We start from the raw sequence: 27128 nt of genomic DNA on the forward strand, positions 1-27128 counted from the left end.
GCAGCAGACATGCAGAGTAGTGAGCAATCAAGTTGCAATAAAAGCGAACATAAAATTGCAATAAAATCGCAGTAGCGAATTGCAATATGTATAGAATCATGAGAAACCCTGGCAATTTCCAGCCCTAATACACACACAACAAATTGCAAGACAACAGCATCTTGTAGTAACAGAGGCTAGATACTCAGTACTCCGATATACTGTCTATGGGATGGAGACTAACAGGCTACAGTCAAAACCATTAACAGGATAAGAAGCTAAGGTCACTATCAGGTGGCCATTTGTAAACACCCACTGGAACACACAACTAGTCTTGGGCGGTATACCGTATATACCGTATAGCGGGGTATATGAAAAAAGCCACGGGATGGTTTTTCAATACTGTCAAAACAAAAGTTTTTCAATTCATTTGAATATTTCTAGCTACTTTTGAAGTTATTAACTGCAGTCAACTTGTGCAATACCTTAGGAGATAAAGCAGATTGCGTTCTTCATTTTAATCTGCCACAATATTTTAGATGAAGCTCACAGTAGTTCCCCAGAACAGTTGAGCCAGTCACGTGTTTGTTTGTAAATAGCACAATGGGAGAAAGCGAGCTGGTGAGACCATAGCTTTCAATCTCTCTGCGAGTCTCTGTTGTGCAGCGCACATGCTAAATAAGGGCTTTCTGCCAGAAGTCAAAGAGCTCTGGATGAGTTATCTGTATTGCTGCCATTTTTTCCCTGTGCATCTACCAATATTTTTTTTCTCCCCCGTTCATCTCCCATCTACACATGCTGCTCTTCTTTTAGAAAAGCACGCATCACAACTTTGTTCATTTGCACAACATCTCTTGTTCACTTTTGCTTGAAAACGTCCACACTCACCGAAAATGACATTTGGTAGGTACTAGCTATGCTTGTTTACCTTCATGAGCTGTATTTGCCTGTCTGCAATTAGTTTTTGTTCGTTTTCGCTCGTTAGCATTTAGCTATGTATTTTCACTATTAGTTTGTGCAAACTTTATTAGCATTCTGGGAATAGAGGCCCAGTGGGCTTTTCTTGTGTTTGTAGACCCCCCTTGTGTGCTATGCCGGTAATACCGTAAATCCCGGTATGAGAGAAGGAAGGTATGATATTATGAAAATCTGAATACCGTACAACCTAATCATTGACTCTCAACAAAAACATCCTGACACACACACATACACACACACATTCACACACACACACACACACACACACACACACACACACACACACACACACACACACACACACACACACACACACACACACACACACACACACACACACAAACAGATTTGGTGTTTTAGTGATTCTGGAGGTTATTTAAGGGTTTGTTTCATGTTGTCAGTGAGATTTGACAACATCGACATCAAACAAAGAAAAACATAAAACATTCTACTCTACTGGACAGTTTTTATTGAGATCAACGTGATGGTCCCAAGGGGGTTGGACGCACAATGCTACTGTACAAACCTAGCACACTAGCACTCGCGCACGCACGCACACATACACATATACACACACACGTATGCACACACACACACTCAGTCTCTGTAATGTTTCCAACCCAGTGTGTGTGTTTCAACCTTTCTCTCTGGGAGCTCCTTGTTTAGATTTTAATGTGGATTTATGACCTCTGAGCTTACACACTCCAGCTTACACACATAGCAGTCAGTATGTGTGTGTGTGTGTGTGTGTGTGTGTGTGTGTGTCTGTGTATGTGTGTGTGTGTGTGTGTGTGTGTGTGTGTGCGTGCGTGCGTGCGTGCGTGCGTGCATGCGTGCGTGTGTGTGTGTGGTTACGACTCATTTCACCTCTCCTCGGGGTGCCTCTGGAACGCGGGGAATGATTCATTATCAGCCAGGTTTATATACACACACACACCATGCACTCCGATTTCTTCCACATAGAGTTTGGACATATGGAATAGTGGAGAGGTAAAGTTCGAGCTACATGGAGGGCCAGGGTCAGACTTTGTGGAACACTTCAACTAATAACAATTCATCATAGGAGGATTGAAACGTTGTTCTGATATGGTGTGTGATTGTGTTTGTCAGATGATCCAGACCCGGAGGGACAGGGTTTCTGCCAGGCCGGGTTCAGTGTGGACTTCACCAAGGTAACAACCATCACTACCCACGTGACGTCCTCATCATCGTCCATGTCATGACATCCTCATCACCGTCCATGTCATGACATCCTCATCACCGTCCATGACATGACATCCTCATCACCGTCCATGTCATGACATCCTCATCACCGTCCATGTCATGACAAAAGACATGTTTGTCATAACACCCTCCCTCCTCCTCATCCTCCCTTTCTCTTTATCTGACCCGTCCTCTCTCAAGACAACACCGGGCGGCAGGGTAGCCTAGTGGTTAGAGCGTTGGACTAGTAACCGGAAGGTTGCGAGTTCAAACCCCCGAGCTGACAAGGTACAAATCTGTCGTTCTGCCCCTGAACAGGCAGTTAACCCACTGTTCCCAGGCCGTCATTGAAAATAAGAATTTGTTCTTAACTGACTTGCCTGGCTAAATAAAGGTAAAATAAAAAAATAAAAAAAATAAAAAATAGAGAGACACACAATAAGGGTTAGAGGGGAGAGAGCTAGGAGGCATGAAACTTTGTCCGTTTCAATCACAGAGGGCCTTGCTCATGTGAACATCTGAACCCTCTTCCTCTCTGCTCAACGTACCCTCTTGTACAGGAAGCTGTCATTTTCAACAGGAAGTACACATGGATGACTGAAGACAGTACACCCACACACATAGAAACAAACAGACACACACACAAGGTATTTTATGATTGTTTCTTCAATGTTTATCAATCAGTGCGTATACAGGTAAGTCAGGACGAGCTAGACCACTTAAAGGTCCAAAGCAACCATTTTTATCTGAATATTAAAACATTTTTGGGGTGATTAAAAGGCTAAAAAATAAACAAAAATAGCTTCTTGGCAAAGAGCAATTTCAAAAGCAAGAATTTTGCTATAACTGTCTGGGAGTGGTCTGAGTGGGGAGGGGATAACTGACTTTCTTATTGGTCTATTAACTAATTTATTACCTGGTGATGACACCAGTCAGGCCAAAACTACAACCCAACAAAATAGGCTGGCATTTCAGGTGGTCTTTTCAAACAGCTCTTACACTAAAAGGGCATTATCATAATGTGGAAATATATATAAAACACAGGAAAATCATGTTTCTGACTGCACTGGGCCTTTAAAGTGCATTGAATTTTGTTTAACACAGGCAGATTAAGTATCGTCGCTTATATGATCCTGTGGGGTCACGATCAGGGGCTCTCGTCCCGACCCAGATGTATATACATTGCATTCGGAAAGTATTCAGACCCTTTTCCACATTTTGTTACGTTACAGCCTTATTCTAAAAAAAAATATGTTTTTTTAAATCCTCATCAATCTACACACAGTACCCCATAATGTCAGAGTGAAAACAGGTTTTCAGAATTAAAAAAATACAGAAATGTGTGAGGCTTGAAATTGAGCTCCATTCCATCCTGATCATCCTTGATATGTTTCTACAACTTGATTGGAGGCCACATTTGGTAAATTCAAATGATTGGACATGATTTGGAAAGGCAAACACCTGTTGACAGTGCATGTCAGAGCAAAAACCAAGCCATGAAGTCAAAGGAATTGTCCGTAGAGCTCCAAGACAGGAGGCACAGAACTGGGGAAGGGTACCAAAATATTTCTGCAGCATTGAAGATCTCCATCGACACAGTGGCCTCATTCTTAAATGGGAGAAGTTTGGAACCACCAAGACTCCTCCTAGACTTGGCCAACCGGCCAAACTGAGCAATCTGGGGAGAAGGGCCTTGGTCAGGGAGGTGACCAAGGACCCAATGGTCACTCTGACAGAGCTCCAGAGTTTCCCTGTGGAGATGGGAGAACCTTCCAGAAGAACAAACATCTCTGCAGCACTCCACCAATCAGGCCTTTATGGTAGACTGGCCAGACAGAAGCCAATCCTCAGTAAAAGGAACCTGACAGTCAGCTTGGAGTTTGCCAAAAGGCACCTAAAGGACTCTCAGACCATGAGGATCTAGATCAGGGGTGTCAAAGTCAAATGGACGGAGGGCCAAATAAAAAAATCAGCTACAAGACGAGGGCCGGACTGTTCGAATGTTCATTGAAAAATTTTTAAATGACGCATATAGTCTAGTGAACCTAATTGAACCTACTGAAAACCTAACAAATATATTACAATATGATCAGATAAATAAAGCAATATTTTCTTATGGCTCTGTCAGTAATCTTTAATTTTCAACAGACACAAAAGACAAATTTCCTTTATATAAATATCCCCATAACATGAACATTAAATGAAAGAAACCGGTATTCAAGGCACCATCAGTAGACTATATTTTCTATTTTAGCAAAAGTGGGCTAAATTTACTTCAAAGAAAAAACAATAATAGCAATTTTCTATCATCCACTCAACTGAAATATTTTAAAAATATAATTGGATTGAAATACAAAAAAATAAAGTGCAAAAATCTATTAATCAAAAACAACACTTTGTTTAAGGAGAAGTAACATGCAGTGAAAACAAATATTAAATTTTAACTTTTAAACTTGAACTGAGTAAAAACTCTAAATATGTGATTGCACAGTAATGTTCACTTGTTTGAGGTTGAGGGTGATACTTGGTGGTGTCCCATCTTTTCCACAAGTTCATCAATGTTCGGGGTAAGGCTCTGAGCTGAAGAAATCCTCAGAATTGAGTGGAGGTGTTCAGCAGTAAGTCGACTTCTGTGTGATGTTTTGTTCAGGTTCATCAAAGAAAACAGTTGTTCACACAGGTATGTGCTGCCAAACATAGACAACGTTTGAGCAGCCTGGATGCGCAGCTGGGGCATTGTGCCGGGGAGGAAACGGGCGAACTCCGCAGCACCCACTGCCGCATATTTTGCCCTCAGTGCATCATTGCATTGGAGGTCAATCAACTCCATTTGGAGGTTTGGTGGTGAGCTTTCCACGTCAACAGCAAATGGGTTACCGAGCAGTTCCAACCTGCTTTTTTGTGCTTCAAAGTCAGCAAATCGGCGTCGAAAGTCAGCGGCAAGCATACCTATTTTATCAGCCAACTGTGTGCTCGGGAACGCACTGGTAGAGAGCTTCTCTTTCATGGTCTGGCAGCTGGGAAAGTGGCTCAAATTTTCTTTCCGCATCTGCGTCTCCCACAGAGTCAGTTTGGTTTTAAATGCCTTCACTGTACTGTACATATCAGAGATGACACGATCCCGACCCTGCAGCTGCAAGTTTATTGCATTCAGATGACTCGTAATGTCACACAGAAAAGCCATTTCACACAGAAACATTTCGTCTCGGAGTTGTGTTGTGTCTTTCCCTTTGCTGTCCAAGAACAGACAAATCTCCTCACGAAGCTCGAAACATCTTTGAAGCACCTTTCCCTGGCTTAGCCATCGCACCTCTGTGTGATAAGGCAAATCACCATGCTCCGTTTCTAACTCCGTCAGAAATGCCTTGAACTGGCGGTGATTCAAACCTTTGGCTCTGATAAAGTTAACTGTGCGCGTGATGATGCTCATTACATGCTCCATTTTCAAGGCTTTACCGCACAACGCTTCCTGGTGTATGATACAATGATAAGCTGTCAGCTCACCTGTCGCGTTTTCCTCTTGCATCTTTTCCCGTATCTTCGCCACCAGTCCGCTCCTGTGTCCACACATCGCAGGTGCTCCGTCGGTTGTCAAACCCACGAGTTTTTCCCAAGGCAGCTCCATCTCATTTACACATCTTGACACCTCTTCATACAAATCATGCCCCGTAGTTGTGCCATGCATAGGACGTAAAGCCAAAAACTCCTCTGTCACGCTTAGGTTGGAGTCCACTCCGCGGATGAAAATTGACAACTGGGCAATGTCAGAAATGTCGGTGCTCTCATCCACAGCCAAGGAATATGCAATAAAATCTTTTCCCTTTTTCACAAGCTGCTCTTTTAGATTGATGGACAACTGGTCTACTCTCTCGGCAATGGTGTTTCTGCTCAGACTCACATTTAAAAAGAGTTGCCTTTTTTCTGGGCAAACTTCGTCACAAACTTTAATCATGCAGTTTTTGATGAAATCCCCCTCCGTAAATGGCCGGGCTGATTTAGCGATCTCTTCTGCCAAAATAAAACTGGCCTTGACAGTTGCGTCCGCGTGTGTGTCCGCGTGTTTCGTTTCATAATGTCGTCTCAGATTATACTCTTTCAGTACCGCCACACTTTCTCCACACAGAAGACACACAGGTTTTCCAGCTACCTTCGTGAACATATACTCCGACTCCCACCTTGTTTGAAACCCCCGGTTCTCAGTATCCACCTTCCGTTTTGCCATTTTTGATGGGTATCTGAAAGTTAATTTTACTGTGATGCTGACGACTGCTGTGCCAATAAATATTGAAATGAAGCAGCCTACTGCTCGGTGCGTCACCTTTGCATTGTGGGAAATGTAGTATTGGTGCGTGTAAAAGATCTGCGGGCTGCCGGCTTGCTGCGGGCCGGTTCTAATAATAAATCAAGATCATCCCAGGGGCCGTAAAAAACCTTCTTGCGGGCCGGATGTGGCCCGCGGGCCTTGACTCTGACATATGTGATCTAGATTGTCTGGACTGATGAAACCAGGATTTAACATCTTGGCCTAAATGCTAAGCATCACATCTGGAGGAAACCTGGCACCATCCCTACGATAAAGCAGGGTGGTGGGGATGTTTTTCAGCGGCAGGGACTGGGAGACTAGTCAGGATTGAGGGAAAGATGCAAAGGAAAGTACAGAGAGACCCTTGATGAAAACCTGCTCCAGAGCGCCCAGGACCTCAGACTGGGGCGAAGGTTCACCTTCCAACAGGACAACAACCCCAAGCACACAGCCAAGACAATGCAGGAGTGGCATCGGGACAAGTCTCTGAATGTCCTTGAGTGGCCCAGCCAGAGCCCAGACTTGAACCCGATCGGACATCTCTAGAGAGACCTGGAAACATTTGTGCAGCGACGTTCCCCATCCAACCTGACAGAGCTTGAGAGGATCTGCAGAGAAGAATGGGAGAAACTCCCCAAATACAGATGTGCCAAGCTTGTGGCATCATACCCAAGAAGATTCACATCTGTAATTGCTACCAAAGGTGCTTCAACAAAGTACTGAGTAAATGGTCTGAATACCTATGTAATGTAATATTTCTGTTTATTTATTTTTTCTAAGTTTTCAAAAATATGTAAAAACCTGTTTTTGCTTTGTCATTATGGGGTATTGTGTGCAGATTGATGAGGTGGAATAAAACAATTTAATACATTTTAGAATAAGGCTGTAACATAACAAAATGTGAAGTCCAGGGGTCTGAATATTTTCCGAATGCACTGTAAATTCAGCTTTTGTCCAGTCTTGAGGAAGTTAGTCCTAACCCTAGACTGACCCTGACTTTCTCTTCCTCAGGAGGGGACACTGGTGGTGGGCGGACCTGGAAGCTTCTACTGGCAAGGTAACATTAGCCCCCTCTATGTGAAACACTAGAATTGCAAACAAAAAGGCAGAGAGACAAAGAGAGGGGGAGAAAGAGGTGAGTTTAGCAGCACGATCAAGGCACATTCCAGCACCAGACCTGGATTCACATAGTATTTGATGAAGCACTGCTCCAGTTAATTTCTCTCATTCCTGATGTGCAGTTTGATCCCAGGAGAAGCCAGAGTAGGACAAGGTAGAGTGAGAGACCCTCCCTCCTCTCTCTCTGACAGGAAGTGTTTGAGTGAGTCTAGGCTCAGTTGTAATGAGCTGATCAGAGGGTAATGGGGTGTGGAGGAACTCCCACTCTCCATGGTAATGGGTGTGTGAGTTGGAGGGCAGACACCTGCTTCAGTCTGACAGTGGACCTTGACGTTTGAAGGTGTGTGGGTGGATGTGTGTGATGTCTCCTCGCTTATCTTCATTGAATGGAAATTAACACACAGCTGTGTGTGTGTGACGATGAGTGTGCATGCAAGTCTGCATTTATGTGTGTGAATGAGAGACAGTTACTAATACAGGGTAGTAAACTCTCCTCCTTTGATCATGGTCATTCCCATCATGTTAACCTCTGTGCCCTATCGCTCCAGTCACTTAATTCATTTAAAAATGAAAGAGGATATGAACGTGCTTTTACAACAAGAACTGCCTACTCTGTCTGCCATATGCCTTTAAAATTGAGAGATAGACAGAAGTGGGTAAGAGAGAGATGGATAGTCAGTGAGTCTTTTTATGAATTAATATTATGTTGTATTAATCCTTTGTTGAAGGTGGTTTATGATCTCTCTATGCCCCTGGTTTGTGTGTGCGTGTGCGTGTGCGTGTGTGTGTGTGTGTGTGTGTGTGTGTGTGTGTGTGTGTGTGTGTGTGTGTGTGGGCATGAAATTGCCCTCAGCTTGGCTCAGCTTCCTGGTGTTTAAACACTTCCTCTAGATGTTTATAAAAGCTCTCAGAGCAGAGAGTTTATGGTCTCTAATATACAGCTATTATCACAGGTGTTTATGCTGAGTTATTATGGGAAGCCTTTTATACAGCTTATTATCAGAAGATCTGAAGGAACCTCTTATACTATCAGTAATGAGGAAGTCTGCAGAGGGTTAGGGGTCTGTCTCTGTGATTAGGAGCTGTCTGTGGAGTGGGTGTCTGTTATTATGGTGTGTGTGTGTCTGGAGAGGCTCTGTTTCTGTGTCTGTGGTTATGGTTATGGTCTGTGAAGAGGGTCTGTCTTGTCTGAGTAGAAGGTCTGTGTTTGTGTGTCTGTGATTTGGGTTAGTGTCTTTGTAGGTATGCATCTATAATTAGGGTTAGCGTCCATGTCTGTGAAGGGAGTTAGGGAAAGTGGGAGTCTGAGACAGGGGCAATTTCTCTCTGTCAGTACCCACCACATTAAGGAGGATTGATGTGAGGTTGAGGGCAGCTGGAGATAAAGCAGTAGGCCTATGTTTGTCTGACCTCCCCCTCCACAGCATGGCATTTGCTACAATAGCAGAGAAATAGAGAGCATAAGTTCTCTTTTAGACAGTGACTAATATGCAACACAGTGTGTGTGTTTCATTCTAACTCCTGGTAACGGGGTGTTTCAGTGTTCCTCAGGGAAGAGCTCCTCATACCTGTGAGTTTCAAAACAAAGGGCAGGAAAGTGTGTGTAGGGGCGTGCATGTTTGTGTGACAGAATGACAGTGCAGAAGTTATTGCTCCCCATTGGGTCTGGGGTTGGCCTGTCCGTTGCTGACCATTGTGTGTTTCTGACCTCTCTCTCTCCAGGTCAGGTGATGACTGCAGGCGTAGCAGAGATATTGAATGGTTACTCTCTTAAAGCCGTGCTCAGGAGAGTCCATGGAGAGAAACAGACACACGCTGCAGCTGATACCCATGACGACAGCTACCTAGGTAACACACACACACACAGTTTCATCTACACACACAACACACACACACACACACACACACACACACACACACACACACACACACACACACACACACACACACACACACACACACACACACACACACACACACACGCACTCACTAACTAATATCTATCTTGTCTACAGGTTACTCTGTGGCAGTGGGGGAATTCACAGGAGACTCAGAGCAAGGTAAAAGACAACACTTTCATCCCTGTGTGTTTGGTGCTTGCAGTGTTTCAGAGGCTAGTCCGATGGACAGTAAGTAACTAGTAACTACACTGCAAACTAACCAAGAAAAGTAACTTGCTACAAAACCATATTTTCTGCATCCTACATCATCTTCTTAATTAAAACATGGCACATGGTTGTATAATGATTTTATACAAGGGTTGTATTGTGGTTGTAGGCTGGTTGTGTTCTCATCTTTGAATTCCTTAAAGCTGGATCTTGCTGGGCTGGGTTTGTGGTCTGGTCTATACCGGGAACAGGGTTTGGGGGAGGTACTCAGATCAAAACCACTCTCTGTCTCTCTCTATCTTTCTCTTTTCCTTCCATCATCAGTCAATCTGTTGTCAGCTTTTAGTGTCTTCAGTCAGAGTGGCCTAGAGACAGAGACACACTGAAAGGCAGGCATCCAGACAGGCAGACAGAAGAGCAGGCAGTGTTATATAATGTTTGTTCCTCTCTCCTTTCCAGAGCTGATAGCTGGGGTTCCGAGAGGGGCACAGAACTTTGGATATGTGAGTACAGAATCACACACACACATACACACGCATGCAAACATGCATAGGAGCACACACACACACACAGTATATGTAAGTATGGAATTATACAATTCCTGCGTGTCCAGAGAGGAAATGTTTCCAAAATAGAATTCCATTCCTAGTTTATATCGCTTAGCAACAACAAATCCCCCCACTCTGACCACAACACAGTCCTAACTCACACCAAGACATTTGTCTCCTTAATGACACACGACTTCCGCTCCATAAGAGCTGACCCAGCCTGACCCCTTTCCCTGACACACACACGACCCCCTCACCTCTAACACACACTGAAATCTAGATAGAGATGTATTCAGAGCAGACAAGCCTGTGTGGTTGTGTCAACAGGCTCTGGGGCCGGTAGCCCTCACATTTGTGGTCAGTGGGCGTCAGGGTTAGGCCTGTTTGGCCTGATGAGACTAGAGTAGCTGTCAGCCCACGTTAGGCCTCTCAGACCTGGCGAGACAACCAGCCTGACACCCCTGAGAGAGAGGAGGAGGGGGGGGCCAGAGAGTTAAGTGTCTGCACGTGTCTTTCCTTCTGTCTGCCCCTCTGTCTGTCATTCCGATCGACCGTCTATCTGTCTGTGTGTATGTCTGTCCATCTGTTCGTTTCTCTGCCTGTCTGCCTGTCTGTTTCTCTATATTTGTTGGTGTTTTGTGTATGTGTTTGTCTCTCTAACTTTGTGAGTGCATGCACATGTGTGTGGTTGAGTGTGTGAATGTGTAGCCCCTGGCTGTCTCCATGTGGTTGTTATTGTAGGTCTTTTGAAGGAATTCTTAGCCCCCCTGTCTCCCCCACAACTGGGGTTATGGAAATGGAGGGTATGGAACAGAGGAGGGGGAGGGGTGAGGCAGTGGGGACAATGGGGGGTGAAGGAGGGAGATAGGGGGAAGGGGGACCAGGCAGAGGGAAAGAAAGAGTTTCTATTTCAGCTCATTGCATCCTGTGTATGCGTTTGCATGATGCATGTGTGTACCTGTATCAGGTGTGTGACTCTTGTGTTCTGTTTCAGGTAGCTGTGATTAACTCCACTAATCTGACATTCATCATGAACTTCACAGGAGAGCAGGTCAGCAACACACAGTAACCTCACACACGTACACACACGACTATTAATCTTTTACCCAACTACTTTATAGCACCACTGTACATCACTGACTGTAGAGTCATGTTGTGAAATGTTTTGTCAGATGGCTTCCTACTTTGGCTATTCTGTGGCTGTTACTGACCTCAATGGAGACGGGTGAGTTATCTATCTTTCTATCGCTCTATCTTTCATCTCTCTCTCACATTTTCAATTTAAGGGGCTTTACTTTTTTCTGTCTCTCTTGACTCTTTTGTCTCTCTTTGTCTATCGGCACCTTTGTCACTCTTTCCCTCTCTTCCTGTCCTACACATCTTCATGGTTCTTGTAGTGAAATAATTGTTTAGTCTGAGCCAAGAATGGAGAGAGGGAGGGAGGGAGAACATTTTTCAGCATGTTCTTTGAAGAAGAAAGATAGATTTAGAGTTAGATAAACTTGGATTTTCTTGTCAGGAACATATACAGGATTCTACCTCTACAACATAACCTTCACTCCAAATCAAAACTCAAAACCTACAACCTGATTTTGGCTATACAGCAAATGCTCTGGAAAACAACAGAAACCTGAAAACACCATCCAACCTGGAACTGAGTGAGTAATGTTTAGTCTGAAGCTATATTTTATTTCCAAAAGCCAAGAAGAAAAATACACTACATTACTTTATAAGGACTGAATGCCAAATTAAGGCTGCCAAGCTTGATACAACACTAATTAGCACTGACGTGTCAAGTGAGAGGTGTCAAAGCCCTTTAGCCCAGCAATGGCAGGATAGTCGCAGTCTACTCCAACCAAATGGAGAGGCCTTAGAAGCTGCCTCCTGCTGTTCAGAGGTAATTAAAATACAGTACCCTGTGTATGTAAAGAATGATAAGGCAAGAAAAGATCACAAAATGAAGCTCCATATGGAAAATCAAGAGACACTTTTAGCTGACTATTATAATAATGGGAACATCAGCAACCTCATCTTCCACACAAACCATCCCCTGGCATGGCACAGTGCTATATTAGCACACTACCCCTCTGTTAAGAGGGGGGGAGTTAACGAGGGGTGGAAACTCAGGATACTAGACAACGAGGACTCTGAGTCAGGTAATATAAATCTCTATAAGTCTGGAACAGTATTGGTACAGGGCAACCCCAAAGAGTTTCAGCTGGACTTTCACCTAATCAAAGAATTTGCCCAGCTGGAGAACCTCTCCCTTGAGAATAATACCCCCACCCCGAGCAGGTCAGACCAGACCTCTTCTTTATATAACCCTACAGACGAGCAACCCCAAGTGGAAAGTCAACCTCCTAGCACCGAGTACTACCCCCTCATTGAAATGAAGGATCCATTTACCCAGCTGGAGGTAAGGCAGGTAGAGCTGGGTCAGCAGGTGATTACACTCCAGTCAGCACATACCCAGACAACAGTCCAACACAACAACACCCCCTTAACGTAACCAGACCCTGAAGGTGGAGAGAGACATGTCTTCACTCTGGACTGTGGTGAGACAACTTCAACGATATAAAAAGCAAGAGCAGGAGAAGAACAGAACACTAGAGGAGAGGATCAGACTGCTGGAGGAGAGGGTGAGGGGGATGGCGTGTGACAGAGAACAACCCACTAGAGAGGTGGCCACCCCGCAGAGAAGCCAGCAGAACAGCCCACCTCAGCTTCCGACAAAAGTCTCGACACCACAGCAGAACAGTCCACACCAGACCCTGACCATAGCGTCAACATCACAGCAGAACATACAAATTAAGAACCCCAAGCCCAGGGGATCTCACCCCCTCTGAGCATACCCCCATACAGTGGGTAAACGCAAGTATTTCCCATGACTGTGCCTCAAAACCAAATGTTTTCCTTGCCCACCACTCCACCCTGGACTTGAACAGCCTCTATGACCAGGACCACCTATACAAGGCAGCAATGCCCATTTCCGCCAGGACCCTAAAAGGACATTGCTCTCAAACGCAGCCCCAACACTTCACATAGGAGCAACAGAGGACCCACGCCGAGAGGACATACATCCAGACCACAACACCACCAGCCACATCCACACCCCCACCCAAACCAATCAACACCCCCCTAAGTCAACCATGCCTACACCCCATTTAGGCCCCCTCAGATCAGACCTATGCCCCTCCTGCCCACCCCATGTACCCCACCCCCCAAAAAGGGCCTCAATGTGGAAGTCAGACATACGCCCAGAATGTGAGCAGGCAAACAAGCCCAACCCCCACTCTTACACTAGCCCAAGCCAATGGCATGTACCAGATTCTCAGCAGGATCTGCTCACACTTACTGGCCTGAGGCCAAACCACACGACCAACAATATTGGACACTATGGAACACAAAGCCTTCACTATCTCATCCTGGAATATCCAAGGCCTGAGGTCATCTGACTTTGGCCTAAAGAGCAGGAACCTGGACTTCATCAAAGAAATCGGAAATACAGACATTGTCATCCTACAAGAAACCTGGTATAGAGGAGACAAACCCACTGGTTGCCCTCTAGGTTACAGAGAGCTGGTAGTCCCATCCATCAAACTACCAGGTGTGAAACAGGGAAGGGACTCGGGGGGTATGCTAATTTGATATAGAGCAGACCTAACTCACTCCATTAAATTAATCAAAACAGGAACATTTTACATTTGGCTATAAATTCAAAAGGAAATGATCTTAACAGATAAAAATGTCCTCCTGTGTGCTACCTATATCCCCCCACTAGAATCCCCATACTTTAATGAAGACAGCTTCTCCATCCTGGAGGGGTAAATCAATAATTTCCAGGCCCAGGGACATATACTAGTCTGTGGCGACCTAAATGCCAGAACCAGACAAGAACCTGAAACCCTCAGCACACAGGGGGACAAACACCTGCCTGGAGGTGACAGCATTCCCTCCCCCATATGCCCCCCTAGGCACAACTATGACAACATAACCAACAAAAACGGGTCACAACTCCTGCAGCTCTGTCGCACGCTGGGTATGTACATAGGCAATGGTAGGCTTCGAGGGGACTCCTATGGTAGGTACACCTATAGCTCATCTCTTGGCAGTAGTACTGTAGACTACTTTATCACTGACCTCAACCCAAAGTGTTCACAGTCAGCCCACTGACACCCCTATCAGACCACAGCAAAATCACATTCTACCTGAACAGAGCAATACTCAATTATGAGGCATCAAAGCCAAAGGAACTGAGTAATATTAAGAAATGCTATAGATGGAAGGAATGTTGTTTGGAAACCTACCAAAAAACAATTAGGCAACAACAAATTCAATCCTTTTTAGACAACTTCCTGGACGAAACGTTCCACTGTAATAGTGTAGGTGTAAACTTGGCAGTAGAAAATCTTAACAGTATATTTGACCTCTCAGCTTTCCTATCAAATCTAAAAATCTCAAATAGAATACCGAAGAAAATGAACAACAATGACAAATGGTTTGATGAAGAATGCAAAACTCTAAGAAAGAAATTGAGAAACTTATCCAAGCAAAAACATAGAGACCCGGAAAACCTGAGTCTACGCCTTCACAATGGTGAATCACTAAAACGATACAGAAATACAGTACAGAAAAAGAAGGAACAGCACGTCAGAAATCAGCTCAATGTAATTGAAGAATCCATAGACTCTAACCACTTCTGGGAAAATTGGAAAACACTAAACAAACAACAACACAAAGAATTATCTATCCAAAATGGAGATGTATGGGTAAACCACTTCTCCAATCGTTTTGGCTGTATAACAAAGAACAAACAGCAAAACATAAACATGATCAAATACAAATCTTAGAATCAACTATTAAAGACTACCAGAACCTACTGGATTCTCCAATTACCTTGAACGAGTTACAGGACAAAATAAAAACCCTCCAACCCAAAAAGGCCTGTGGTGCTGATGGTATCCTTAATGAAATGATCAAATATACAGACAAAAAATTCCAATTGGCTATACTAAAACTCTTTAACATCATCCTTAGCTCTGGCATCTTCCCCAATATTTGGAACCAAATCACCTCAATCCACAAAAGTGGAGACTAATTTGACCCCAATAACTACCGTGGGACATGCGTCAACAGCAACCTTGGGAAAATCCTCTGCATTTTCATTAACAGCAGACTGGTACATTTCCTCAATGTACTGAGCAAATGTCAATTGGCTTTTTACCAAATTATCATACGACAGATCACGTATTCACACTGCACATCCTAAATGACAAACAAACAAACCAAAACAAAGGCAACGTCTTCTCATGCTTTGTTGAGTTCAAAAAAGCCTTTGACTCAATTTGGCATGAGGGTCCTGTCACGACTTCCGCCGAAGTCGACCGTCCGGCGGTCGACGTCACCGGCTTTCTAGTCACCATCAATCCATGTTTCAGTTTCGTTTTGTTTTGTCTGTATTACATACACACCTGGTTTCAATTACAAATCAGGTTCCTTATTTAACCCTCTGGCATACATTCCTGTTCTGTCTGTGATTGTTTATGTCGTTAGTGGTTGTGTCATGTGCTAGTGTTTTTGAATGATCCTATTTGGAATTTTGCTTCATATTTTGAGTAAACTCCGTTATGTTACTCAATACCTGTGTCCTGCGCCTGACTCCGCTATAACTCTGCACCCAATCGATGACAGGTCCGCTATACAAATTTATGGAAAGTGGTGTTGGGGGAAAAAAACATAGAACATTATAAAATCCATGTACACAAACAACAAGTGTGAGGTTAAAATAGCCATGGGGTGAGACAGGGATGCAGCTTAAACCCCACCCTCTTCAATATATATATCAACGAATTGGCGCAGGCACTAGAAAAGTCTGCAGCACCCGGCCTCACCCTACTAGAATCTGAAGTCAAATGTCTACTGTTTGCTGATGATCTGGTGCTTCTGTCACCAACCAAGGAGGGCCTACAGCAGCACCTAGATCTTCTGCACAGATTCTGCCAAACCTGGGCAATGACAATAAATCTCAGGAAGACCAAAATAATGATGTTCCAAAAAAGGTCCAGTCACCAGGACCACAAATACAAATTCCATCTAGACACCGTTACCATAGAGCACACAAAAAACTATACATACTGTACCTTGGCTTAAACATCAGCGCCACAGGTAACTTCAACAAAGTTGTGAATGATCTAAGAGACAAGGCAAGAAGGGCCATCAAAATTAACATAAAATTCGACATACCAATTAGGATCTGGCTAAAAAAACTTGAATCGGTTATAGAACTCATTGCCCTTTATGGTTGTGAGGTCTTGGGTCCGCTCACCAACCAATAATTCACAAAATGGGACAAACACCAAATTGAGACTGCATGCAGAATTCTGCAAAAACATAATCTGTGTACAATGTAAAACACCAAATAATGCATGCAGAGAAGAATTAGGCCAATACCCTCTAATTATCAAAATCCATTATTCAATTATTCAATTCTACAACCAAGATTCCCAAACCTTCCATAACAAAGCCATCACCTACAGAGAGATGAACCTGGAGAAGAGTCCCCTAAGCAAGCGGGTCCTAGATTGAATTGAGAGAGGATTGTTAGTATGTGTTCCAGCTGTAGCTTGTTCTCTGATTATGATGACTGAACTCTATTTCTGGAGCCAGACCACATCCTTTCTGACATGTCTGTATAACACACTCATCTACGTGTGTGTGTGTGTGTCTATTCTAAAGCTGTGTATCTTTCCCCCAGGTATGATGATGTACTGGTAGGAGCCCCTCTCTACATGGAGAGAGAGAGGGAGAGTAAGCCCAAGGAGGTGGGCCGTGTCTACCTGTACCTCCAGCACTCCCCGCTCACCTTCTCCGAGCCCCTTCTCCTGACGGGAACACACACCTTTGGACGCTTTGGCACTGCCATCGCCCCGCTAGGAGACCTCAACCAGGACGGATACAATGGTAAGCTGTGTGTGTGTGTGTGTGTATTTCCCCTCTTTCTTCCCGTTCAATGTCCACTCCCAGTGTATTGGTAGGCAGATATTTTTATATGGGGAGGCAGGTAGCCTAGTGGTTTGAGCGTTGGGCCAGTAACCAAAATGTTGCTAGATCAAATCCTAGAGCTGACAAGGTAAAAATCTGTTGTTCTGCCCCTTAACAAGGCACTGTTCCTAGGCCGTCATTGTAAATAATAATTTGTTCTTAACTGACTTGCCTAGTTAATTAAATAATTCGAAAAAAATCCCTCTTCATCTCTGGCTCTTTGGTCTTGGAGAGCGGATATCCTATCAGCTGCTCCGATGGGGGAAACCGAAGGGTCTTCAGCCAATCATGAAGTGCGGTGTTAGAGTGTTTCCTTGTGAAGTTCTTCCCCCTCTTCACGTAATGATGAGCAGGGTTATGGTGTGTGCGCGTGTGTATGTCAGAGAGAGAGAGAGAGAGTTATTTTTAATCTCCAGATGTCCGCTAAGATAGGGTCATCTGGAAGTTTCTGTCCCTCTGCCCAGAGTTCATTCTGCCTCACGTTGTGTTTGTTTTATTAACACACACACACACATCAGTGGAGGCAGCTGAGGGGAGAACGGATCATAACAAATGCTTTTCAGAGCCTCAGGCATGTGGTCTTGAACTGGGACCAATGAATATTTCTCTGTGGAACATATGATGACAATCCTACGTAGTTATTTATGTATGTGTTTATGTTTTTATGAATGTTTTAGAGCCACTCTCCCTCCACATCATCATCATCATCAGAACTAAATCAATAAATCTGAATCAATGTCTATCAGTGTTGAGGCATAACTCAATCAGTCACTCAAATGCACGTATAAGACAACAACTTCTCCCTCAATGTGAGCAAGACAAAGGAGCTGATTGTGGACTATAGGAAAAAGCGGGCCGAAGAGGCCCCCATTAACATTGACGGGGCTGTACTGGAGTGGGTCAAGAGTTTCAAGTTCCTTGATGTCCACATCACCAACAAACTATCATGGTCCAAACACCCCAAGACAGTCGTGCAGAGGGCATGACAAAACATTTTCCCCCTCCGGAGACTGAAAATATTTGTCATGGGTCCCCAGATCCTCAAAAAGTTCTACAGCTGCACCATCGAGAGCATCCTGACCGGTTGCATCACCTGCTGGTATGACAACTGCTTGGCATCTGACCGTAAGGCGCTACAGAGGGTAGTGCGTACAGCCCAGTACATCACTGGGGCCAAGCTTCCTGCCATCCAGGACCTAGAGTTGACGTCGGAAGTTTACATACACCTTAGCAAAATACATTTAAACTCAGTTTATCACAATTCCTGACATTTAATCCAAGTAAAAATGCCCTGTCTTAGGTCAGTTAGGATCACCACTTTATTTTAAGAATGTGAAATGTCAGAATAATAGTAGAGAGAATGATTTATTTCAGCTATTATTTCTTTCATCACATTCTCAGTGGGTCAGAAGTTTACATACACTCAATTAGTATTTGGTAGCATTGCCTTTAAATTGTTTAACTTGGTCAAACGTTTCGGGTAGCCTTCCACAAGCTTCCCACAACAAGGTGGGTGAAGTTTGGCCCTGGTGTAACTGAGTCAGGATTGTAGTCCTCCTTGCTCGCACATGCATTTTCAGTTCTGCCCACACATTGTCTATAGGATTGAGGTCAGGGCTTTGTGATGGCCACTCCAATACCTTGACTTTGTTGTCTTTAAGCCATTTTGCCACAACTTTGGAAGTATGCTTGGGGTCATTGTCCATTTGGAAGACCCATTTGCAAACAAGCTTTAACTTCCTGACTGATGTATTGAGATGTTGCTTCAATATATCCACATAATGTTCCTTCCTCGTGATGCCATCTATTTTGTGAAGTGCACAGGCCCTCCTGCAGCAAAGCACCCCACAACATGATGCTCCACCCCCGTGCTTCACGGTTGGGATGGTGTTCTTTGGCTTGCAAGCCTCCCCCGTTTTCCTCCGAACATAACAATGGTCATTATGGCCAAACAGTTCTATTTTTGTTTCATCAGACCAGAGGACATTTATCCAAAAAGTACAACCTTTGTCCCCATGTGCAGTTGCAAACCGTAGTCTGGCTTTTTTATGGCGGTTTTGGAGCAGTGGCTTCTTCCTTGCTGAGCGGCCTTTCAGGTTATGTCGATATAGTACAGTGGATATAAGTACTTTTGTACCTGTTTCCTCCAGCATCTTCACAGGGTCCTTTGCTGTTGTTCTGGGATTGATTTGCACTTTTCACACCAAAGTACGTTCATCTCTACGTTCATTCAACTCCTTCCTGAGTGGTATGACGGCTGCGCGGTCCCATGGTATTTATACTTGCGTACTATTGTTTGTGCAGATGAACAGGTGAACAGGCATTTGGAAATTGCTCCCAAGGATGAACCAGACTTGTGGAGGTCTATATATTTTTTTCTGAGGTCTTGTCTGATTTTTTTTGATTTTCCCACGATGTCAAGCAATGAGGCACTGAGTTTGAAGGTAGGCCTTGAAATACATCCACAGGTACACCTCCAATTGACTCAAATGATGTCAATTAGCCTATCAGAAGCTTCTAAAGACATGACATCCTTTTCTGGTATTTTCCAAGCTGTTTAAAGGCACAGTCAACTTAGTGTATGAAAACTTCTGACGCACTGGAATTGTGATACAGTGAATTATAATTAAATAATCTGTCTGTAAACAATTGTTGGAAAAATGACTTGTGTCATGCCCACAGTAGATGTCTGTAAGGGATCTCGTCCTCCTCTTCTGAGGAGGAGAAGCGAGAAGGATCGGAGGACCAAAACGCAGCGTGGTAAGTGTCCATAATGTTTATTTAAAAAAAACTGAACACTACGAAATACAAAACAATAAACGTGAAATGAACGAAACAGTCCCGTGTGGCGACAAACACTGACACGGAAGACAAACACCCACAACCCAAAACTGAAACCCAGGCTACCTAAGTATGATCCTCAATCAGGGACAACAATTGACAGCTGCCTCTGATTGAGAACCATACTAGGCCGAACTCAAAAACCAACATAGAAAAACAAACATAGACTGCCCATCCAACTCACGCCCTGACCATACTAAAACAACGATAAAATAACAGAACTATGGTCAGAACGTAACAGTACACCCCCCAAAGTTGCGGACTCCGGCCGCAAAACCTAAACTTATAGGTGAGGGTCTGGGTGGGTGTCTGTCTGCGGTGGCGGCTCTGGCGCGGGACGTGGACCCCACTCCACCATAGTCCTTCTTCGCCTCTCTATTCGCCTCCGTGGCCTCTTAAGAGCGGCGACCCTCGCCGCCGACCTCGGACTGGGGACCTTCGCCACGGGTCCCGAATGGATGGGAGACTCTGGCAGCTCCGGCAGCGCCGGACAGGTGGGAGACTCCGGCAGCGCCGGACAGGTGGGAGACTCCGGCAGCTCCGGAGTGAAGGGCGATTCTGGCATCGGCGGCGTGACAGGCAGCTCTGGCAGCTCCTGGCTGACTGACGTCTCTGGCAGCTCCTGGCTCACTGACGGCTCTGGCAGCTCCTGGCTGACTGATGGTTCTGGCAGGTCCTGGCTGACTGATGGCTCTGGCAGCTCCTGGCTGACTGACAGTTCTGGCAGCTCCTGGCTGACTGACGGATCTGGCAGCTCCTGGCCGACTGACGACTTAGGACAGACTGGCGGCTCTGGCAGCTCAGGACATACTGGCGGCACTGGCAGCTCAGGACAGACTGGCGGCTCTGGCAGCTCAGGACAGGCGGGAGACTCTGGCAGCTCAGGACAGACGGGAGACTCTGGCAGCTCAGGACAGACGGGAGATTCTGGCAGCGCTGGGCAGGAGGACGGCTCTGGCAGCGCTGGACAGGTGGGAGCACCTGGCAGCTTAGGACAGATGGAAGACTCTGGCAGCGCTGGGCAGGAGGAAGGCTCTGGCAGCACTGGACAGGCGGGAGCACCTGTAGGAAGAAGACGGAGAGACAGCCTGGTGCGGGGGGGGCTGCCACCGGAGGGCTGGTGCGTGGAGGTGGCACCGGATAGACCGGACTGTGAAGGCGCACTGGAGCTCTTGAGCACCGAGCCTGCCCAACTTTACCTGGTTGAATGCGCCCCGTAGCCAGGCCAGTGCGGCGAGGTGGAATAGCCCGCATTGGGCTGTGCTGGCGAACCGGGGACAACCTGCGTAAGGCTCGTGCCTTGTACACCGGTCCGAGGAGACGCACTGGAGACCAGATGCGCTGAGCCGGCTTCATGGTACCTGGCTCGATGCCCACATACAAGGCGCTGCAATGCACATGCACCGGGGACACCGTGCGCCTCACGGCATAACACGGTGCCTGCCCGGTCCCTCTCGCTCTCCGGTAAGCACGGGGAGTTGGCTCAGGTCTCTTACCTGACTTAGCCACACTCCCCGTGTGCCCCCCCCAATACATTTTTGGGGCTGCCTCTCGGGCTTCCTTGCCAGCCATGTTCCCTCGAAGCGCTGGCTCCCATTACCTGCTGTCTCCGCTCTCCTGGCTATCTCCACCTGTTCCCATGGGAGGCGATCCCATCCAGCCAGGATCTCCTCCCATGTATAGCAAACCTTGCCGTCCAAAACGTCCACCCATGTCCAGGAGTCCTGAGATTGCTGCTGCCCGATACCACGCTGCTTGGTCCTTTTTTGGTGGGTGGTTCTGTAAGGGATCTCGTCCTCATCTTCTGAGGAGGAGAAGCGAGAAGGATCGGAGGACCAAAACGCAGCATGGTAAGTGTCCATAATGTTTATTTTAAAACATAAACTGAACACTACGAAATACAAAACAATAAACGTGAAATGAACGAAACAGTCCCGTGTGGCGACAAACACTGACACGGAAGACAAACACCCACAACCCAAAACTGAAACCCAAGCTACCTAAGTATGATTCCCAATAAGGTGCAACAATTGACAGCTGCCTCTGATTGAGAACCATACTAGGCCGAACTCAAAAACCAACATGGAAAAACAAACATAGACTGCCCACCCAACTCACTCCCTGACCATACTAAAACAAAGATAAAATAACATGACAATGTCCTAAACGACTTGCCAAAACTACAGTTTGTTAACAAGAAATTTGTGGAGTGGTTGAAAAACGAGTTTTAATGACTCCAACCTAAGTGTATGTAAAATTCCGACTTCAACTGTATATAATAGGCGGTGTCAGAAGAAAGCCCATAAAATTGTCAGAGATTCCAGTCACCCAAGTCATAACCTGTTTTCTTCGCTACCGCACTGCAAGCGGTACCGGAGTGCCAAGTCTAGGACCAAAGGGTTCCTTAACAGCTTCCACCCCCAAGCCATAAGACTGCTGAACAACTAATCACACGACCATCCTGACTATTTACATTGACCCCCCCCCCATTTGTTTTGTACACTGCTGCTACTCGCTGTTTATCATCTATGCATTGTCAGTTCACCACTACCTACATGTACAAATTACCTCAACTAACCTGTACCTCCGCACACAGACTTGGTACCGGCACCCCCTGTATATAGCCTCGTTATGTTATTGCGTTACTTTTTATAATTTTTTACTTTAGTTTATTTGGTAAGTATTTTTGAACCGCACAGTTGGCTTGTAAAGTAAGCATTTCACTGTGAGGCTGGCACATGTGACAAATAAAGTTGGATTTGATAAGTCTGCACACAGACAGACACACACACTCATGCACACACACATGCATTGAGTGAACTCAGAGGCTTTTGTTCTTAGGTTGATGCATCAGCTGGGTTAGACTGGGAATGTGGAGGTGATCACACACAAGACAGATCAGTAGAGAATATATTAGCCTCAGGAAACTGCAGTGCTAGTGGAGCCAGAATGGAGCTTGAATGGAGCCAGATACTCCAGCTGTCTGAGCCACAATGGAGACTAGAGTCTGAGACGCTGTGATGTTCTCCCTCATTATCATACAGTAGTGGTTGTATCTCTGTGTGTGTGTGTGTGTGTGTGTGTGTGTGTGTGTGTGTGTGTGTGTGTGTCACGTATACTCCCTCTCCGGCCTCTAGGTCATCAGGCTGCTGATTATCCCGCACACTTGTCACCATCGTCTCACGCCCCTGCACCTCTCGACGCTCACCTGGACTCCATCACCTGCTTGATTATTTTCCCTATATCTGTCACTCCCCTTGGTTCTTTCCTCGGGTGTTATTGACTCTGTTTTCATGTCGGTGCGTTGTTTGTGTTTCGTTTTCATTGTTTTATTTATTAAAACACTCACTCCCTGAACTTGCTTCCCGACTCTCAGCGCACTCGTTACAGTGTGTGTGTGTGTATGTGTGTGTGTGTGTATATGTCTCTGATTACCTCCCTCATCATCACAGAGCAGTGTAACCATGACAACACTGTTTGTAGTTTTCAGCTCCATTTTTCAGCTCCAACAGCAGGCAGGATGCAGGTGGGGAGTTGCGCTGTGTGAGTGCGTGTGTGGGGTGGGACAGTGGGGTGGGGCTAACACCTGGTAATCGCTGGTGAAGGGTAGTCATTGCTGCTCATTGTCACAGGAATCTCCTGCCTGTGCCTTTTAGACAGTTCTACATGTTTGACATATACATTTGGAGAAAGAGAGAAGGAAATGGAAAGCGAGAGGGGTAGTCCTAGGTAGTCTCTTTACCTCTCCCTCAGGGGCTTTCACTTGATGTCTAAACCATCCCTCCCATCCCTCTCTCTTGTTCTTTTTCTCTCATCCCTCTCTCGTGCTGATGTAAGCTGGTCTGCTGTATCACTTCAGAAGGCCAGCCTTATAGCTCATACTGGAGTTGGTTTTGTGTTTCTATCTGTGTTTCCTACCGTCACACCCCCCCTCTCTCTCTCTCTCTCTGTCTCATAGACGTGGCAGTGGGTTGTCCGTTTGGAGGGGAGGACCGGAGTGGCCTGGTGTTGATCTACAATGGCCAGAGAGACCTGACGGCCCGCGGCCTAACCCTCAGCCAGGAGCTCTATGGAGCCTGGGACTCCAGTAGTGGCCTCTCCGGCTACGGCTTCACCCTGAGGGGGGACAGAGACCTGGACAACAACCATTACCCTGGTACACTCCCATGCACCTTACTTATTTTCTCCTCTTTTTTCCATTTCACTTTTCTCCTCCCTTCTTCTGGTGAAGTCGTTACTCAGGAGGGGTAGTCGGGTTAAAGAGCTGTTGCCACGACGATTCTCTGATGACTTCTTGTCCTGTCCCAGGAAGAGAGGGGGGGGCACGCAATTAGTCTGTTCTCTGTGCGCTAAAACATCTTAAGGAAATGTCAAAATGTTTCAACTTCATATTCATCATCTCCAGCACCACCCCAACATCAACGTATGTGAAAATTGTGTTTTCATGTTTTGTGGAAAAATAGATATGAGGGCGATACAGTGGGGCAAAAAAGTATTTAGTCACCAACCAATTGTGCAAGTTCTCCCACTTAAAAAGATGAGAGAGGCCTGTCATTTTCATCATAGGTACACTTCAACTATGACAGACAAAATGAGAAAAAAAATCCAGAAAATCACATTGTAGGATTTTGAATGAATTTATTTACAAATTATGGTGGAAAATAAGTATTTGGTCACCTACAAACAAGCAAGATTTCTGGCTCTCACAGACCTGTAACTTCTTCTTTAAGAGGCTCCTCTGTCCTCCACTCGTTACCTGTATTAATGGCACCTGTTTGAACTTGTTATCAGTATAAAAGACACCTGTTCACAACCTCAAACAGTCACATTCCAAACTCCACTATGGCCAAGACCAAAGAGCTGTCAAAGGACACCAGAAACAAAATTGTAGACCTGCACCAGGCTGGGAAGACTGAATCTGCAATAGGTAAGAAGCTTGGTTTTAAGAAATCAACTGTGGGAGCAATTATTAGGAAATGGAAGACATACAAGACCACTGATAATCTCCCTCGATCTGGGGCTCCACGCAAGATCTCACCCCGTGGGGTCAAAATGATCACAAGAACGGTGAGCAAAAATCCCAGAACCACACGGCGGGACCTAGTGAATGACCTGCAGAGAGCTGGGACCAAAGTAACAAAGCCTACCATCAGTAACACGTCTTGCAGTGCCAGACGTGTCCCCCTGCTTAAGCCAGTACATGTCCAGGCCCGTCTGAAGTTTGCTAAAGAGCATTTGGATGATCCAGAAGAAGATTGAGAGAATGTCATATGGTCAGATGAAACCAAAATATAACTTTTTGGTAAAAACTCAACTCGTCCTGTTTGGAGGACAAAGAATGCTGAGTTGCATCCAAAGAACACCATACCTACTGTGAAGCATGGGGGTGGAAAAATCAGGCTTTGGGGCTGTTTTTCTGCAAAGGGACCAGAACGACTGATCCGTGTAAAGGAAAGAATGAATGTGGCCATGTATCGTGAGATTTTGAGTGAAAACCTCCTTCCATCAGCAAGGGCATTGAAGAGGAAATGTGGCTGGGTCTTTCAGCATGACAATGATCCCAAACACACCGCACGGGCAACGAAGGAGTGGCTTCGTAAGAAGCATTTCAAGGTCCTGGAGTGGCCTAGCCTGTCTCCAGATCTCAACCCCATAGAAAATCTTTGGAGGGAGTTGAAAGTCCGTGTTGCCCAGCAACAGCCCCAAAACATCACTGCTGTAGATGAGATCTGCATGGAGGAATGGGCCAAAATACCAGCAACAGTGTGTGAAAACCTTGTGAAGATTTACAGAAAACATTTGACCTCTGTCATTGCCAACAAAGGGTATATAACAAAGTATTGAGATAAACTTTTGTTATTGACCAAATACTTATTTTCCACCATAATTTGCAAATAAATTCATTAAAAATCCTACAATGTGATTTTCTGGATTTTTTTTTCTCATTTTGTCTGTCATATTTGAAGTGTACCTATGATGAAAATTACAGGCCTCTCTCATCTTTTTAAGTGGGAGAACTTGCACAATTTGTGGCTGACTAAATACTTTTTTGCCCCACTGTAAGTGTTTCCAATAACATCATCAGTGTGCATGATGTGATTTTAACCAATTATGAGTAGGCATTGTCTACTAATTGTTTGACGATGTCTTTGGAAACACTTATTTTCCTTATCTTTTTTGCTACAAAACATAGAAACGTGCCATTTCCACATATGTTCATGTTGGGATGGTGCTGGAGATGATGAATATAATTGTTTTTAAATTTCCATTTGAAAGTGTTTAGTCTGTTCGCCAGATATTTCACCATAGCGTTGTAGGCCTCTAGCGGAGGCGGAGAATAACATGTTCATATGGCTAGTATTACTTTGGAGAGACTTCCTCTTTTGTGATGTCATGGTACAGATGAACATGCCACACTACAGCAATCTGAAGGGAAATCCTTCAGAGTGTTTGTATTTACATGTTCAGTCAGTGGTAGTCTGGATGTCTGTGTGAGTGTTTGTATACACATTCATCTACTTGGAATGATGGGTCCTTAAAAGGTGATTTAAGACTGCACATGTTTTGAAATTAAACTTTTGAACCCCCTTGTTTTCCCCTCAATTTGGAGCCATTCTAAAAGCAGTGTAGTTCAGTCTTTGTACTTCTATAGACCAAGCTGAAAGGTAGCCATTCTAAAGGCAGTGTAGTTCAGTCTTTGTACCTCTATAGACCAAGCTGAAAGGTAGCCATTATAAAGGCAGCATAGTTCAGTCTTTGTACCTCTATAGACCCAGCTGAAAGGTAGCCATTCTAAAGGCAGCATAGTTCAGTCTTTGTACCTCTATAGACCAAGCTGAAAGGCAGCCATTCTAAAGGCAGCATAGTTCAGTCTTTGTACCTCTATAGACCAAGCTGAAAGGTAGCCATTCTAAAGGCAGCATAGTTCAGTCTTTGTACTTCTATAGACCAAGCTGAAAGGTAGCCATTCTAAAGGCAGCATAGTTCAGTCTTTGTACCTCTATAGAC

General features: G+C 45.1%; 1 protein-coding gene across 1 annotated transcript in view; it reads left to right on the forward strand.

Moving 5' to 3' along the window:
- Positions 1 to 27128, forward strand: part of LOC139391708 (integrin alpha-8-like) — a 63497-nt gene that overhangs the window by 3865 nt on the left and 32504 nt on the right. Inside the window, exons 5-13 of the mRNA XM_071139193.1 lie at positions 2068 to 2129; positions 7475 to 7520; positions 9305 to 9430; positions 9598 to 9642; positions 10150 to 10193; positions 11233 to 11289; positions 11411 to 11463; positions 16993 to 17198; positions 24079 to 24276. Coding sequence (XP_070995294.1) covers positions 2068 to 2129; positions 7475 to 7520; positions 9305 to 9430; positions 9598 to 9642; positions 10150 to 10193; positions 11233 to 11289; positions 11411 to 11463; positions 16993 to 17198; positions 24079 to 24276 — 837 coding nt within the window. The remainder of the gene's footprint in view (positions 1 to 2067; positions 2130 to 7474; positions 7521 to 9304; positions 9431 to 9597; positions 9643 to 10149; positions 10194 to 11232; positions 11290 to 11410; positions 11464 to 16992; positions 17199 to 24078; positions 24277 to 27128) is intronic.

The sequence above is a fragment of the Oncorhynchus clarkii genome, chromosome 3 (assembly GCF_045791955.1).
Source record: "Oncorhynchus clarkii lewisi isolate Uvic-CL-2024 chromosome 3, UVic_Ocla_1.0, whole genome shotgun sequence".
NCBI classification, from domain to species: Eukaryota; Metazoa; Chordata; class Actinopteri; order Salmoniformes; family Salmonidae; genus Oncorhynchus; species Oncorhynchus clarkii.